The 16,960-nt window shown below is 52.2% G+C and overlaps 1 protein-coding gene across 1 annotated transcript in view; it reads left to right on the top strand.

The window, feature by feature from the left end:
• Positions 1-16,960, top strand: part of SHB (SH2 domain containing adaptor protein B) — a 132,311-nt gene that overhangs the window by 37,574 nt on the left and 77,777 nt on the right. Inside the window, exon 2 of the mRNA XM_060101368.1 lies at positions 11,652-11,772. Within this exon, the coding sequence (XP_059957351.1) occupies positions 11,652-11,772 (121 nt within the window). The remainder of the gene's footprint in view (positions 1-11,651; positions 11,773-16,960) is intronic.

The following is a 16,960-nucleotide window of genomic DNA, read 5'->3' as shown; positions in this document are numbered from 1 at the left end:
ACCCAGTCACGGGGGGCTGCAACCCATCCGCACGCAGGCTCACCATGTTGAGGGTCTGTGCCCCTCAAGGCCTTCCCAGGTGCTCACATGCTGCACCAGCTCACCCGCTGGACAGGAGCTTGGGCTCTCCCTGAAGCTGCGAGGCAACATTGCAGGCCTCTGTGGGGACTAGTGGCCCATCAGGGTCCCCATTTGGTTTTGTCCAGGTGCTTGTTCAGGGACCTGCCCACTTGTTCTCTGGAACAGTGGCCTCAGCCCAGGAGAAAATGGCCCAGGGCTTCGTGTGGGGACTCTGCCTGCACTAGGGAGAGTGGCTTCCGGGGACGACCTGATTCCATGATTCTGTACAGTCCCCACTGCCTTTGCAAAGCTATTATCTGCTCAAAACCCTGGGAGGGAGATGGAACAGGGAGATCCTTCTTCCCTTGGCGCAGATGAGGAAACTGAAACTCAGAGGAGAGCTGCAACGTGGGCAGGCTAGGGGCCAAGTAGGACAGGAGCCTGGGGCGATCTGATTGGCCCTCCTATTGCTTCAGCTGGAGTAAACTCACCAGGTGTGAGGTTCTTCCCAGACCCAGGCAGCGATGCTGTCAGCCTCCACCAAGTCCTTCCTGCTCACCAGTCCAGCCTTCTCCAGCTGGCTTGTAACTACATCAATCCCCAAGCTTTCTGCAGGTCCTGGGATGGGGCAGCCCTCCTTCCCACACTTGTGAGGCAGCCCAGAAGCCAGGGCCCAAGAGCAGCCTCCAGTAGTCACTCCTGGGAGTTAGTTGGTATCTGGCTCCGCTGCCCCCTCGCCCTTGGTAAAATGAGCAGTGGGTTGTGTGGACAGTTTCCCAGAGTTTCCCTTTTTGGTGGAGTTTTGGTTTGTCCACCTTGGTAGCTGGCTTGATTACCCAGCCAGCTTTCCTGCTACCTTCCCCTCCCTGGCCCATTTCCCCATCTCTTGTGTCAGCTCCCAAATAAACCACTTGCACCTGAATCCCAGCTTCAGGGTCTGCCTCTGGGGGAACCCAGACTAAGGTACCTGGCCTGTGGCATCTCAGGTGGGAACAGCATCCTTTTCAGGTTCTCCAGTGCCCTCGCCCATGCCAACAGCATGTTATCCATTGGTCCATTGACTCAGTCTCCTCCTGCCCCTGGAGGAAGATGTTTTCTCAGTGAAGGTGGGAGAGCTCAGGCTCAGAGAGGAGAAGAGATGTGCCCAGAGCTCCACACGTGGTGAGAAGCCAGGACGCACTGAAGCTCGGGTCCTTGAATCCAGTGTTGCCCTGTACGTCCCTGCCCACCCCTGCTCCTGCCCAGCACACCTTGTGGGGGCCCTGCTGTGCCCAGAGGCTGGCTGCCACATGGAAGGAACCTGCTCCAGAGCCTGCCTCCCAGCAAAGAGCTTGTTACCTGGCACATCATGAGCACGGGTAACTATGATTGAACAAGCCACTGACGCCGTTACAGACGGGTATGACATTGTAAAGCTCTGTCCCCGGTAACTTTCCCATACATTAGGAGGGTGCCAAGGACATATAAGAAAAAGTGCTTTGGGGTTCAGGGACAGCTTCTTAGCCCAGAGGACTGCACGCGAGAAAGTGTTAATTGAGGCTTGGTTGCTGGAGAATTCGAGAACATGGCATTATTTTCAAAAGTGAATCACCATTTATTGAGCACCCACTATTAAGCTGAATATAACTGGAAACCCTCAAATAACGGTAGTGGTAATTATGTAATTATGGCCGATGCTGTGTGTCTCCATAAAAAGGCAGTGACTCTGGGGGAGGGCAGCTGTTTAGTGCTGCTTGCACTAAACACTTAAAGACACTCTGGCCTGGCCTGCCTTGAGGCTCTCATGTTGGAAATGTGCATGAATCATCCTAATGGGCCTCATCCGGAGACAATGACCCTTCACTTAGAATGGGTCCTGCACCACTGTTGCTGGTTATTGAAATGCCCTGTGCCAGCCCGAGCCCCATCTCCCCCTAATCCTGGCTCTGATCACGGAACACAGGCTGGTGGGAGACGCCTCCTTGCTTCGCCACTCCTGCTCACTCCCGGCCCTGCGTGGAGCACGGAGGCCTGGTTTTCAGAGGTGCCATAACCCTCAGGAGAGGCCTTGGCGTCTGGGCTCTGCATTTTGCTTTACATACTTTTCCTGTGAGTCCACGGGAGAAGTTGTTCTTATTGGACAGAGCCTCCTGTTACTGTGAGAAAGCCCCACGGGCATTCCCGATCCTTTCTTGGGAAGGGAACGGTGGATGGGACAGAAAAATGACTCAAATTCGGCCATCTAAAACCCGCTTTGGAAGCAGGCAGGCTATAAATACGTATGTAGGTCACCAACTGACTTAGATTTTCATGCGGCTGGGTTTTGGTGGGAGTCCGGTTTTGTCACCCTGCTAATGAGCATTCTGTTACTGGACATCCAGGTGACCTCTGCAAGACGCTTCCCCTCTCCAGGCCTCAGTTTCCTTCTCAGTTAGAGGACGGAATCCATCAGGCTGGATGATGGGTTGAGATGACGATGATCGGAACTGACATTTCTTGGGGCTTGCCATGTGCCAGGCCCGTTCTAAGTACACCACTGTGGTTGGCTTATTTAATCCTCACTCCTCTGTCATTTTATAGGCAAGGAGGTTGAGGCACCAGAGGTAACTGACTTTCAGAGCCGTTCCACTTCCCTGCTCCTGATGATACAGCCTCCTACCGAGTGCCCTGCCAGGGGAAGAAGAAAATCCTGATCCTACCCTTCCTGTCCCAGGTCTGGTCTGAGAGCACTTTCTAGTCAGTGGCCCCAAACCTCAGGAGGGGCACCTATCCCCCTTTGAGCAGGAAACTTGGAAGAAAGGAATGTCTGGGAAGGTGGGTGCAGGTTGATGGGGTTTGCAGGAGGGCTGGGGAGTGCTGAGCCAGAGCTCCGGGGAGGAAGAGGGGAGGCCCAATGGGTGACCCCAGGTGGACTGAGCCTGGCCTGGGGCTGCCTCCCACAGGGAGCTGTCTGCATGGATGGGTGGAGGTCCTTGCAAGAGGAGCTAGGGTGTTTTTTCTGGGGGGGTAGTTGTGGTGGATATGCCCTGAAATTTTTAAGAAAGACTTTAAGAGAGAAATTAGATAGCCATCCAGGTACTGCAGAAACCATGTGGACCTGAGAGTGAGGAAACATTTGGTTACCTGTTTCTGGCATTGACCTTCACTCCCCCCTCCCCAAGACCTCATGCTCCCCAGTAGATTCATGCTTTTCAGGCTGTGGAGAGTGGAGCATATTGGGGTTCCTTTGCACAAATTACACACATAAAAGTTTGAAACCCACTGGACTGGACCGTCTCCCAGGGCCCTTTTAGCTCTTGACCTCGCATGTAGTGACTCTGCAGACCCCATGTGCTTCTGTCCTCAGGAGGGATGCACTGAATTCTCTGTCCATAGGTCCTGGCTGAAAGCAATTAAGAAAGTCTAGGATAGAGCTATTTCTGAGTTCAAAAAAGAACCTCCCACTGCTTGAGAGATGCTGAGAAGCCAGTCCCTACCACATAACAGCAAGGTTCTGGGGTAAACAGAGGGCCAGGCCGGGCTCCGCTCCCGCAGCCTCCCACCCGTGACCCACAGCCTTCTCCACGGGGCGAAACTGAGGGAGGGTGGGGTGTGCATGTGAGAGAGAGGGGGGCCGAGAGAGCAGGGCCCGAGAGGCGCTGACGGAGGCTGTAATTTGGAATGCATTTTTCCTGACAAGTTGGAGCCTGCAGGTGTCTAGGCAAGCAGCTGTGGCCTTGGGAGGGGCAGGACTGGAAAGACCAGTGGAGACTACCACCTCCTGACATGCGGGCCAGCTAACTGGCTGCTCTGTAAAGAAGCATTTACCCTAAAGTACCCAAGGTCTGCACAAAGAAACAGATGGCGGTTGCTTGAATAGTGATGACTGTCCCAAATAACTGAAGCATGAAGTTGGGAGCTCCTGCCCCCGGAGCCTTGTGGGCAGAGCCCTTGACCTCCATGTGTGAAAGTGGGGCCTAGAACTCTGGGGTGACTCTGCATGACTGAGTCAGACCTTCAGGGAGAGAAAGGGAACTGGCCCTAGGTCGGTGTGGAAAAGCATCCTCCCCACCATCTGATTTCCAGGAGTTTTGGCTGAATGCAGGAAGGTAGCTAATTAATCTTCCCCAAATTAATTTTCTTACCATGTCGGCAATGATTTATTGCTGTGCCTGTAAGGAGAGTTAGTCTAGGATGGTCAAAGCCAGGGACAGGGAGAAGGAAGCAGGGACTGCTTGCTTGTATCTCTGCATGGGGCGGGGCGTCCCCATAGCCCTGCGTGTGTCGCAGCCCGGTTCTGTGGACCCCTCCGAGCCCTGGACGCAGGCGTAGACCGGGAGCACCCTGCTGTCTCAGCACGTGGAGGGTGGCCCTGAGGTTCTCTACCTCTTAGCCAGGTGCCCCGACTAGGTGCATCTTACCCAAAGCATAAAAGGGAAAAAAAGGATCATTCACAAACATTTTTCTTTTTGTGGTTGAGAAATGTGACAGCCGTTGTCATGCCTAATTGCAGCCAATTTTCTCTGTGTAATCACTGGGGCCTCAGCTGGGGTTTCTCCTCAGCTGAGAAGAAACCCCAGCTTGTTTTGTCTTCCCGACTAGATTTTCAGCTTCTCGTGGGCAGAGACCCCAGCTTGATCATGGGCTCCCAGAAGGTGCCACCATAGCCTATTCTTTATAAACTACTGTCATGTCCCCAAATCATGTCATTATTTGCTTTTCACAACATTCATGTGAAGTTGAGAAAGCAGACACTTCTGCCCCGTTTCACAGATGAATTGCTGAAGCTCAAAAAATAAAGCAGGCTGCTCAGAGTTACCCATGAGGGTGTAGTAGAGCCAGCTCAGGTCCAAAACTCTCTGTCTTGGCTGTTTCTGCTTGGCTGTGTCCTTTCTGTGGTGCCACCCGCCTTTCTGTGTTTTTGCATAGCCCCAGGCAACTGCTGCAGCCCAGCTGCCGCTGGTCAGCCTTGGGGCTTTGGAAATGCCACCCGCCTCGGTCACAGTGGAGTTTCTGCAAATAGCCACCCACCAAGGCGTTATGTGTTAGCTTTCGTGGATCTCTTGAAGGCTGTGTTCTGCTGTGGGGCAGCCGAAGCTGCACTAAGGAACAGAGCACAGACAGGTGGTATCCAGTTGCCTGACCTCGACCCAAAGCAGACGCCCACCTTAGAGCCTCTGCTTGGACACCCAAATGGCTGGCGCTCCAGTGCCCAGGCAGTGTGTCCTTTTATTAGCTGTTAGATGTCCTTCCTGACTCACTGAGTTTGCTTCTGTATAGTTCTCAGTCTATACAGAACATCTGTCCACTGCCTCTTCTCCAGGCAGCCCCCGGTCATTGGAAGCTCTCTTCAGACCCCCGGATCCCTGTTTTGTTAACGCCATCTCTTGGTCGGCATGGCAACATAGCCTCCATCTTGGGAACATCAGGCCTGCCAGGGCCTGTGTCACAGTGGGTCCCAAAGGAAGACCAGGACTCCAGCCTGCCGGTCCCCTGATGGGGGCAGAAGCATGGAGCCATCTGGCTGCTGCTGCCATCTCATGCCCTGCACGCTGTTTGCTCACCTTCCAGGAGCCCTCCTGACTCCCAGAGTTGGGGAGAGGGCCGGGTTGCCCCTGTTCCAGAGGGCTGTGTGGCTCCTGGGTTTCAAGCTGGCAAGCCAACACACAGCACCCCAGGCAGTCCTCTCATGGTGCCCCCCTCCCCCCACACAGTCAAATGGCAGGCCAGTCACACACCAGCCTGGATTTTCAGCCAGGTGTGTTGAATTATGATAGGGCCAGCACCTGTCACCTCCCTAAGACAGAGAGAGCACCTCTCCTCTTAGCTGTTCTCTAAAGTGGCTCGAATGCGAGGGGGCTTGGTCATTTTATCTGGGGCTCCTGACCTTTCGGAGATGTGCCCAACACTTTGCAGGCTTTTATAAAAAAACATGATGGAGGGAGCAACAACTTCGTCCGTTATCAAAGAGATCCATGACCCCCAAACCATTAAGAAAGCTAACGCATAGTCTTAACGGCGAATTGATAAGGAAATGGTCCAACTGGGACCATGTAGAACATTCCCAGGTTTGTTCACGTGCAGTTTGCTTTGGAGTAGAGCAGGAAGAAGTCATGGGCTCGGAAAGGACCCAGGACCTCATGGGGTGCCGCCCCCTCACTTTCCAGGGAGAGGAGAGCAGCACAGGGTCGGGGAGACTTGTCTTGCCTCATCTCACAAGTGGCTGAGCTGGGGCAGCTCGATGCTGCCAGTTCCCACAGACAGCAGAGCATAGGTGCCTGTGTGGCTTGGAGGGGCACTGCCTGTGGGGCAGTGGGGACAGTGCAGGCCACCCACTCCTGGAAGGTGGTGGCTACTCCGTCTCCTGTCCCTTTGTTTTTTAGCAGGTTTTTGAGTGATTTTTATCAGGGATACCGGTATATTTCAGTAGTGGCTTCTCTCCGCGGTCCCACCAGCCTTCCCTGGAGCCAGGTAATCTTCCTGGAGAGTTTGCTGAGAGCCAGCTAGTCTTGTTCTGAAAAGGTCTGTGCTTCCAAAGAGAGAGCCTTGCACATCCTCACGGCCAGGGCAAGCTTTGGCCCGGGCTCCCCTCCTGGGCAGGTCAGGGTCTTGCCTCCCACACTGCTCAAGCGTGTTGCTCAATCCGGGCCAGTCCTCAGGATTGCACAGAGGATGCCATTACTCCTGCGTCTCAGATTCTGGAGATGGACCAAGGCATGCTGGATGGTCTCTTACTCCAGTTGACCCCCAGGGAAGAAAGCAAGAGAGAGCTGCATTTAACACTAACTTCTTGCTTCACTTTAATGAACAAGGCTGAGAAATATCTGGGAAAAGTGGAACTCCAGAGTGGTATCGGGAGGCTTAGCTTTAGATTGGTGGGCGAGGGGGCTGGCTCTAACTTAGCCTTTCCCAAACTTTAATCATCAGAATCACCTGGGTTGCTTATAAAATATACAAGTTATTAGGGCTAGGAATCTTTTTTTTTAAACAAGTGTCATTCCTATCTTCAGGCAAGTTTGGGAAGCAGTTTTATCTACTGTACCGAAAATAACCTGTGAAGAGGAGTGCTTTGGAAAAGTTTAGTTTTGCTTATAGTATGTTAATAAGTTTTTCTTGTTTGAAAAATGTGTTAACATTACATACAAGTCTCCTTTTATTTTCCTTTCAACACTCAACTACCAGTCCTTCCCTCCTCCCAGAGGTGTCAGTTTGAAGTGTCTGTCTCCCCAGACGTTTTTGTTAAATTAAATAGAGATACAGGTTTTTGTTTAATTTTCATAAATAGGTATCATCTTTTTTTGGGAGGAGGATTCCATGCCGCTCGGCCTGTGGGGTCTTAGTTCCTTGACCAGGGGTTGAACCCAGGTCCCCAGAAGTGAAAGCGCTGAGTCCTAACCACTGGAGTGCCAGGGAATCCCCAATCATCTTGTATTTACCATTCTACAGCCTGATTTTTTCCACTCAAAGTTATGTCTTGGAGCACTATGTATAGAGCTATAGAGCGACTACTTTCTTTTTTTTTTTTTAACCTGCTACATAATATCCCATAGTGTGAAACTGGCACGGTTTATTTAGCAATCCCCCTGTTGATGGGCATAGCAGGTGCTTGCAGTTTCTCCTTATTACTTGCTCCAGTAAGCATCCTTGCCCATGTCTCCTTGTGCACATTTGGGAATAAATACTGAAATGTGAAATTGTTGGGTTAATCCATGTGCATTTTTGGATTTTAATGGATGCTCCCAAAGTTACCTTTCACAGTGACTCTACCAATTTACCTTTCCACCCAGAGCCTATGGAGAGGAACCAGTTCTCAACGCAGGTACCACTGTCTCACTAAAGCATATGGGCATGTGGCCAAGTGGAGACACCCACTTTCCACTTCCCTTTGGGGATAACTTGGAAGACTACCTCTTATCATGAAACTAAATCCCCAAGAAAAAACACCCGGGCCTCAGACTGCTGGAAGGGAGGGAACCAGCTCCACCCAGCAGTGTATGCAAAGCAGAAAGGAGACTTGTGGAGCTCCAATCTGCAGCCAGCTCCCAGAGCCTTGTCAGAGAGGCGTTGGGTGTGCTGAATTCTAGAATCCTCCGGACTGCAGTGGGCCATGTACAAAAATGGGAGGTTGGAACAGGTCTCTCGAAGACACACCCCCAGCTCCCAGTTTCACTGCTTTATGAGCCTATAAAAGTCCTTCAGGGGCACTGGCTAACCTGGGGTCTCCAATTTTGTTTGACAGCAAGAAAAGGCCTGCCTGGGGTTTAGCCATAACCCTGCTGCTTTTTTCAGAGATGGGCCGGTATGCCTATCCCAGGAGGCCAAGAAAGCAAAAGAAGGTGTGTTCTATGAGTTAGGTAACCACACTCTGACAGCCCATCTTTCTGCTGCTGTGCTCCATGGTGGAATGGTGGGACCAGTGGCCTGGGTTCCCCCTCAGCTCTGCGCCTGCCCTGTGTAAGGCAAGCAAGCCATCTGAAGGGTCAGTGCCATGTTGGGTCTTTGCCAATCCAGGATCAAAATCAAGGAAGGCTTCTCACGTGCCCAAGTGGCCTGACCTGTGGAGGAGTCCCGGCTGGCTCCCTTTTGCTTGAATTGTTTAATTAGATTTAAGAGACTTGTCCGCTAACTGGGGCATTTTAAAGCAAAGCAAAAGCAACCCCCCAGGAATCCAAGCCCACTCCTGGGCAAACTCGCTTCCTTTCTTTTAACTCAGAAAATCAACAGCCTTCACTCAAGCCCCCTGCCTGGCCATCCTGACTTACAGTGTCCCTGGGTCACACTACCCAGTGCTTGCACCTGAGGCCTGTGGCACGTTGCACAGCACTCTGGTTAAACTCCCCACTCAACTCTCCTAACACCTGGTTAAATTTTTACTCCAAAAACCGGGACATGATTTTGTGAAAGGTCAGACAGCTCAGTGATTGTTTGCTGAGTTTCACGTTGCTCAAATCTCAAATTCCCTCCCCTCTACCAACCTCACTTTGAAGTTTGAAAGGAAATTGATTAAATATACATTTTAGGAACCTTCCGATTTGCTTCTTAAACTAACAGAATTCTAAACTTTTTTTTTTTTAAACGGAAGGATTTTCAACTGTCAGCAGGTATAACTGGAACCATATGTCAGCAGAGACCAAGAGCTTTTCCTGGTTTTAGGATTTGTAAATTCTTATTGAAACGGAAGTAAGCAGGGCAGGCAGCCGGAGGGCCCCCGTGACAGCCCACGCTCAGATCTCATTTTAATTAGAAAATACAGATAGCGCCTGCTGAACCGAAGGCCTCCCAGAGCTCCCATCCCAGGGCGAACAAAGATTTGGTTTACATCCTGCTAGCCTGTGTGTTTGCAAATCATAGAGCACTTCCGGAAGGAGCTGGAATGTTGATTTCTAGATTACGGAGAGACTGCAGCCCAGCACCCTCCCCAGCTAATCCCTTCAAGTGATTTTGTTTTCTTGGGGAAATACTTGCTTCCTTCTTCATTGCAGAATAGACGGAGGGTGTTCATGCTGAAAAGAGACAGTAAGGAAGGCCGGGATGAGAGAAATGAGATTAGATGTCATCCACAGCAGGTTCATCATTTTCTCCTTTGGACTTCAGGCCCCTTGAACTCTGAGACCCAAAACCCTACATGCACCGGAGTAGCATCTGAGCTGTTCTGTATGGCAGTGGTTCACTTGTCTAATTTTCTCCCTAATGTGTTCTGCAAGTGGTAGAGTAGAAATTGTCCTATGAAAGACATGGCGGGCCCTAGCGCTCCCTCTCCCCCATCTCTCCCTGCCTGGTGTCATTTGAGCTCAGTGAGTCTCCAGAAAGGCCACGATTACAGTGTCAGCATCTGGAAGCTCCCCTGCTGTCACTGGAGCACCCATGGCCACAGTGGAGCAGTGGCAGCGGGGCTGCACGTGCTCAGACTGGGGGCGCTCCAGCCTTGGGTCTTCCACCGATAAGCCTGCTTTTCTTAGGGGAGCGGTGACTGTTATGTGCTATGCCTCCCGTCGGCCCTCCCGGCCACACGCCAGTGACAGGGCTGCGGGCATCACATTCCCGGCAACTGGAGGTCACTCGCTCATGCTGCCAGGGTTGCTGCCACAAACTGCCATTACCCGGCAGACAAAGGGGGATTTTCCCTTCCCCTGGGTTTACTGGCTGCTCAAATGCTTTACATTCCAGGAGCTGGGAGAGAGTGGAGGCTCCTGTGGTTTCTAATTAACCCCACAATTTAAATAACAATTCATGAAACCCCAAGGGTTGAGAGAAAAGCTAACCTACCCCCTCCCGAGAGAGGCAACTGGGTGGCCCTGGCTGGGAGGCTGAGGACTTACCCTTTGCCAGATGTGTGACCAAAGGGGCAGAAGTCACAGTAAGTTTGTGGTGGAGCAAGGGTGCATTGAAAGGGAACGGGTTTGGCGTGTTCCTGTCCTTTTCTCTCTGGTGAGGGTGCCCCCCCTGAAGGTTAGGTAGTCAGAAATGGGAGGAGGGCTTCCCTGGTGGCGCAGTGGTTGAGAGTCCGCCTGCAGATGCAGGGGACACGGGTTCGTGCCCCGGTCTGGGAAGATCCCACATGCCGCGGAGCGGCTGGGCCCGTGAGCCATGGCCGCTGAGCCTGTGCGTCCGGAGCCTGTGCTCCACAACGGGAGAGACCACAACAGTGAGAGGCCCGCGTATCGCAAAAAAAAAAGGCGGCGGGGGGGGGGGGAGGAAAAGTTGCTGTGTTTACTCTTAGCCTCCAACTGAGAATTTTTACCCTTCTCCAGGGAAAATGTGGAACTTTGAAGTGTTCAAAACTCAGATTCTCACACTCTTAGGGGACTCCCCTGCTGTCCCCACTGCCTAGCCCCAGGTGACTGCTCTGTTTGTTGTGGAACTTCGCTGTTTTCTGGAATACAGACAAGTGAGGAGTCCAGGAAGGGCTCTGGGAGGCAGAGGGTCCAGCCAAGGTGCCCGCTCTGGACCTCAGTTTCCCCATCTGTTATGGAAGGGTCTTCTGATATGTTGCTTCCAAGGCCTTTGCTGGCCTTGGCAGTCTATCCATTCATCGCTGAGCTGCTTTGGTGTTTTCACTGGGCCTGTCTGGGGCCTCAGTCATCTTTGCAGAGCGTTGATCTCACCAAATTGTTGCCTGGTTACCCAAGGGATGGTTGTGTTCCAGATTTGGGGAAAATGGAATGCTGGACATAATTATCTCTAGGTAAGCTCTTCTATGCCTCAGCCAGCACCAGGAGCATGTCAGCATTTCTAGGCTCTCTGCGAAGCACATTTCCTACTTTCCTCCATTTCCATTCCGTTAAATCGAGCAAGTCACATTCCCCAAAGACACCTTCCAAGTTCTTGCCTCTGTGCTTCTGTACCGAGATGCCCTTCTGTTCTCACTTCACTGTGCCCGGAGCAGCCACCCTACATATGCAGGCTCAGGCCCTTCCCTTCCGATGGAGCACTGCAGCGTGGGTCCCTTGTCACCCCTGCAAGAATCAGAGTTCCCTGAGGGTGGGCACCAGCTCAGATTCCAGGCTCTGCCTCCTACTCCTTGCTCATCTGGCACAGGCTCAGTTTATATTTGTTGGAGCAAAGCCTGGCTGTGAACAGAAGTGAAGTAGACAGCCACAGGTGGACTCACACGCTTGCCATCTTCCTTGCAGGTGACCATCGCTGATGACTACTCGGATCCCTTTGATGCCAAGAATGATCTGAAAAGCAAAGTGGGAAAGGGGGAGAGTGCTGGCTACATGGAGCCCTATGAGGCGCAGAGGATCATGACAGGTAAGCAGAGCCCTTGGCACAGAGACGTGCAACTCAGCAGGGAGGCAGACGGGCCCTGTGGTCACCCGCCAGCCTCCAGAGATGAAGGTGTATACTTTCAAGGTGGTGGTTGGGGGGCAGTGCCATGTTGAATCTTTACCACAGTTTATCTGTTCGTGTTTCACCGACCTCAGGAAGAAACTGGCAGGGCACAGTGACAGTCCAGATACCAGGGTACCAAGTACAGTTAACCAAGATAGGGACTAAGAAGTAAATGGGGAAGAGCGGGGGAAAGTTCTCTTAGAAATTTCGGATTAAGGAAAGATACAGCACTTGAGATGGAAAACTTAGCTTGGAACTTCCTAGCAGCCAGGGCAATAAAAGAAACAGGCTGGGTCACCTTGCTTTTATTACTTAGTAGAAGGGGGCAGACTAGATCATTAGGGACAGAATTATCCCTGGCCCCATACAAGAAAATCTCTGTGGAAGCAGCTTAAAGAGCCATGGTCTACGTGGCAGGTTTACAGGAAACACAGAGACTTTCCTCCTTTGGCTGTTTTTCTATTGGCCCTTGATGGTAAAACCTGTCAGGGCAATGGTGTAGTGCCCAGGAGAATGTGGCCAGGTATGTGGTATCCTGGGGGTCTCTTTTTGCCAGGATAATACTTGGAGCATCTTTAAAGAATGAGCAGTTATCAGATATCAGCCATCTCAACAGACCCCAGGCATGGGCGGATGGTAGGGAGATCACGGACAGAGGAGAAACCCCCCATGAACGTCCTCCTGGCTCAGGAGGATGGTCCAGGCACAGATGAGCAGCTGTGTGGGTTGGCCCCCTCTGACCCTGCACGAGACAGTGATATGAGCAGAGACACCACGTGCTGCAGAGCGCGGGCAGGTAGCCCCCCCGAATTTTGAGGCCTAGTGAGTTGGTTCTCTGTGTGTCTCGGGATTTGGGATTCAGGTGCCTCCTTCTGTGACTCTGTTATTGTTTATTTATGTTCATGTCTTTGAGCACTTTCTCTTGATTCCTTCTGAATTAGAAGGAAGAAGGGAGGGACTTCCCTGGCAGTCCAGTGGTTAAGACCCTGTGCTTCCACTGCAGGGGGCGTGGGTTCGATCCCCGTTCGGGGAGCTAAGATCCAGCATGTGGAGCGGCCAAAAAATAAAATAAAAATAAAATATTAAAAAAAAAAAGAAGAAGGCGGAGGAGGAAGGGAAGAAACAGTTACTGAGCACTTAGCCCATTCTGGGCCCGCGTTGAACGTTAGCTCTCGGGCTGCAGAGACCCTGTAGGATAATTGCTGAAGAATCTGGGTGTGATTCCAGGCCCTGCTTCCAGGACTCTGCCTCATGCTCTTCCTGCTCATGGAAGGCAATTCTCTGGCCACCAGTGTGGCCTCCAGAACACCTGGCCACTTTGTGAAGGGCTGAGGCAGGAAGCAATTGACCAGAGGGACTTCGGCCAGCCTGCTGGTGGGCCACCTCTTGTGGCTGTTCCCGTCTTTCTAGTCTCTCCTGGCAAAGCGGCCTCAATGGGCTGCAAGAGCCCAGCATGTGTTTGGGGCCGGGGTCCCAAGGTGGGGAGCAGCCTGTTCTCTTCCAGCAACTCGGGAAAGCAGATCTGCTGGTGGAGTCTTCACCTCAGGCCTGTAGGAACACCCACTCCCGCCATCACGCCCCATCACCTCCACCCACGTGCCAGCACCCCCATCAGGCTCAGAGAAGCAGCCCTGCGCCCAGCTCAGCCCTCAGGGCCAGTGGTGGCAGCCGTGGCCCTGCGCCTCCCTGTAGCTTCCACTAGTCTTGCGCTCAGCGGGCCTTGGCCTGGGTTAAAGGAGTGGTGGGTCCAGGAGTAACTCTGGGACACTGGCACATTCAGATGTCAGGGCAGCAAAGGATCTTTGAGGTCCTCCAAACCCAACAGCCTTATTTTACAGATGGGGAAACTGAGGCTAGGAGGGAGAGGGACTTGCCCGAGGACACATAGTAAGTTGGAGGCGGACTGGCCAGCATGGCCTGTGCTCAGCAGGGCAGGCTTTGGGGTTGAGTGCTGAAGGAGGTGTAATGTTGAGTTTGATGCCCAGGTATCCGGGCATGAGGAAATGGCAGGAGCTGTTGAGGCTGGAAGCCTCTGCCAGGTCCCAGGCTCCATACTGGGCCCCTTGACATACACACTCTTTAAACCTCACTGTGTCCCTGCAAAGGAGGTGGTGTCTCATTTCACAGGTGAGGGAGACTGAGGACAAGTCACTTCCCTGGGGTCACACCAGCAGAAGGGAGAGGCCCAGACCTGCATCTTTGGAACATGGGAGCAGGGGGCTGAAGGGGATGGGTGGGAACATCTGCTGGGAGCCCAGACTTTGGGGAGGGTCCACCACTGCTCAGCGTCTTTGGAGTGGAGCTGGGCCCCTCCTGGGCGCTGCCATGCACCCCAGCAGTAAGGAGCTGATTAACTGGGTGGAATTCTCCTGTGAGACTTTGACTTTTTAATGAGGCACACCCACGGGGGCCAGGTCCAAGGCAGGGCAGTGTGAGTTTACTGGAAATCTGTTAGGATCTCAGGCATTCTCTCTCCAAAGAAGCATCCTTCTCTTTGCTGCTCTGTGCTTTCTTCCTACCTTGGAGATTATGCCCAAATTTACCCGTGTTTTTGTTTTTAAGGAAATATGTGATTAAACAGGACGTTTTCTGGGTGTAATGACCTTGCAGCAGCTCCCTTTGACTTGGAATTCTTTGTGTGTAACATCACCATCACCGCGGTGACTGATGGCAGGGATGGGGGCTGGGTTAGCCAGCTCCATATAAATGTTCCAGGAAGTAGCTCACTGAGCTGCCACGAAGCTCCCAGGGGAGGGGGAGGTGACAGAGGTTGGTGCTGGGGACGGCAGTGGAGCAGGGGGTGTGGCACAGAACAAGTTATATTCAGCCTTTTAGGGTGACCTTTTTTTTTTTGATGCTGTAACATTTATGTGTACGAGTACACGTAGCTTCTAGTAACGAGGCAGGCATCTTTGGTACGTAAGACTAATGCTGCCAGGGGAATTCCAGTGGTTAGGAGTCCATGCTCTCACTGCCAAGGGCCAGGTTCAATCCCTAGTTGGGGAACTAAGATCCCACAAGCCTTGCGGCAAAAAAAAAAGGAAAAAGAATAATGCTGCCGGGAAGAGCGTGGTTTCTCTGCCTGAGATGGTGTGCATCTCTGTAGTGGTTTGAAAGGAAACCAGACTGGAGTCAAGCAGATCTGGGACGGCCACTTGTCACCTAAGTGACCCCTGGGCCTCAGTTTCCCCCTGAGAAGCAGTAGCCTTGGAGTGGGCAGTCAATAGTACTTCTAGCTGCTTTGGGCTATGAACTGGCTGTTTGACCCTGTGCAGCACATTCTGTGCCTCTGTTTTTCCCTGTTTAAGGAATGATGGGTCAATAATAACAGCAACAGCAGTGGAGGCCACTGCTAAGTTCTCTCGTACTTGTTTACAGCACTTGGTGTGAATTCTCATTGGATCTTCAGCGTCACTCTTTGAAGTGGAGGTGCCCATTTTACCAATAAACTGAGGCACAGAGAGACTAAGTAACTAGTCCAAGGCAACACAGCCAGGTAGTCAGTTGGGGGGTTGTCTGCCAAGACCCTGTTTAACTGCTACACAGAACTTCTCTCCAGGGCCCATCCAGCCCTGGTGCACTCCCTGGAGCTTGATCTTCAGACTCCCCAGCATGGCTGACGTGGCCTGTGATTAAGTGGTAAGGTTTTGTCCTCTGTGTCCTTGTCCTTGGCACCATGCAGCAGGTGGTGGGGAGCCTGTGGGAGGTGTGATTTTGTGAACAGAGAACTCGGCCCAGCCCATTGGCTGTAGCTAGGATGGAGGGCATGGAGAAGCATGCCTGTTTTTCTAGGGGCTCCTCTTACCCCCTTCTCTCTGTCTGCCTTAACTTACCCTCTCCCACAGACTCCCCTTTGTGTCAACCACAGGAATTAGGTTCTGGATCCAAAAGGGAGGCTCAGCTCTCCGTGGAACCTCAGAACCCATGTATGCCTGGGCCTCATTTTCTGGCCCCATCACCTCTCTCACCTCAGCAGCAGCTCTGGAGATATTTCCTTAACACCCTAGGGCTCTATGGAACCCAGTTGGAAAGCTAGTGACCCAGTCCAAGCTTTCCATTTTATAGGTAGGAAAACTGAGACTCAAAAAAGTCATGATCCTTTTTGAGATTTTTTTTTTTTAACACACTGATTAAATGTGAAGTCTTGTGAGGCAGTGAATTGCCCATTCCTAGAGGCATCCAAGCAGAGGCAAGACAACCAGCACTGGGAGATGATATGAAGGTAGTTAAGTCTCAGATGTGTGGTTGGTTCAAGCTACCCCTGAGGTCTGATGTCAATCCTGAGCTCCCCATCATTAGACACCCAGGATCAGCCCCACGAAGGAAGCACCTGAGACCAACTCTGAATAGGAGAGGATCTGGTTAGGGCTGGCAGCTTCCTTTCTCAGTGCCAGCCTGACTCATGCCAACTGTGCAGTCCTGGTTCTGCTTTTCATCTTTCTTGGCCCATCTCTTGAGGTCAGATTCTGATTTTGGCCTTTTCCATGTGTGAATTGAAGGGGAAGGATCACACCACTTCTTGGTTTCCTTTCTGCTCCCTTGTCTATGTATTTGGTGTCCCCAGGCCAAACCTCCCACTGAGCCGATAGGTAGACCACCTCTCTCCAAATCCCTGCTTAGCAGCCCATTCTTTCCTTCTTCCCTGAGACTTGATCCTGGGACTTTAGGGCCTCTGTTGCACAGAGACCTGCTGATGTGGTGGGAAGGGTGCTGGGCTCTTTTTTTTTTTTTTTTTTTTTTGGCCGGGCCACACGGCGTGTAGGATCTCAGTTCCCCGACCAGGGATCAAACCTGTACCCCCTGCATTGGGAGCTCGGAGTCTTAACCACTGGACTGCCAGAGAAGTCCAGGGTGCTGGGCTCTGAGTCAGGCTGACTTGGGTGACTATGTGTGTCAGCATTCTTAGCTTATTGGGGGCTGCTTTGTAAAATAGGGCACACAGCACTGATGTGAGTCTTGGGTGGAGGAACAAACTTTGTACGTGTGCTTGAGATTATTGATATTGGGGGGCAGAGGGCCTGTTTGGTTCTTCACGTGGTTTTCTGTGCTGTTGAATTCTCTGGCCAGTCCCTGTAGGGGCCCCTGCCCACTTGGAAGTGGGTGGCAG

This window comes from Mesoplodon densirostris, chromosome 6 (assembly GCF_025265405.1).
Source record: "Mesoplodon densirostris isolate mMesDen1 chromosome 6, mMesDen1 primary haplotype, whole genome shotgun sequence".
NCBI classification, from domain to species: domain Eukaryota; kingdom Metazoa; phylum Chordata; class Mammalia; order Artiodactyla; family Ziphiidae; genus Mesoplodon; species Mesoplodon densirostris.
The sequence above is the reverse complement of the archived record's forward strand: the minus strand, read 5'-3'. Positions and strand labels throughout refer to the sequence as shown.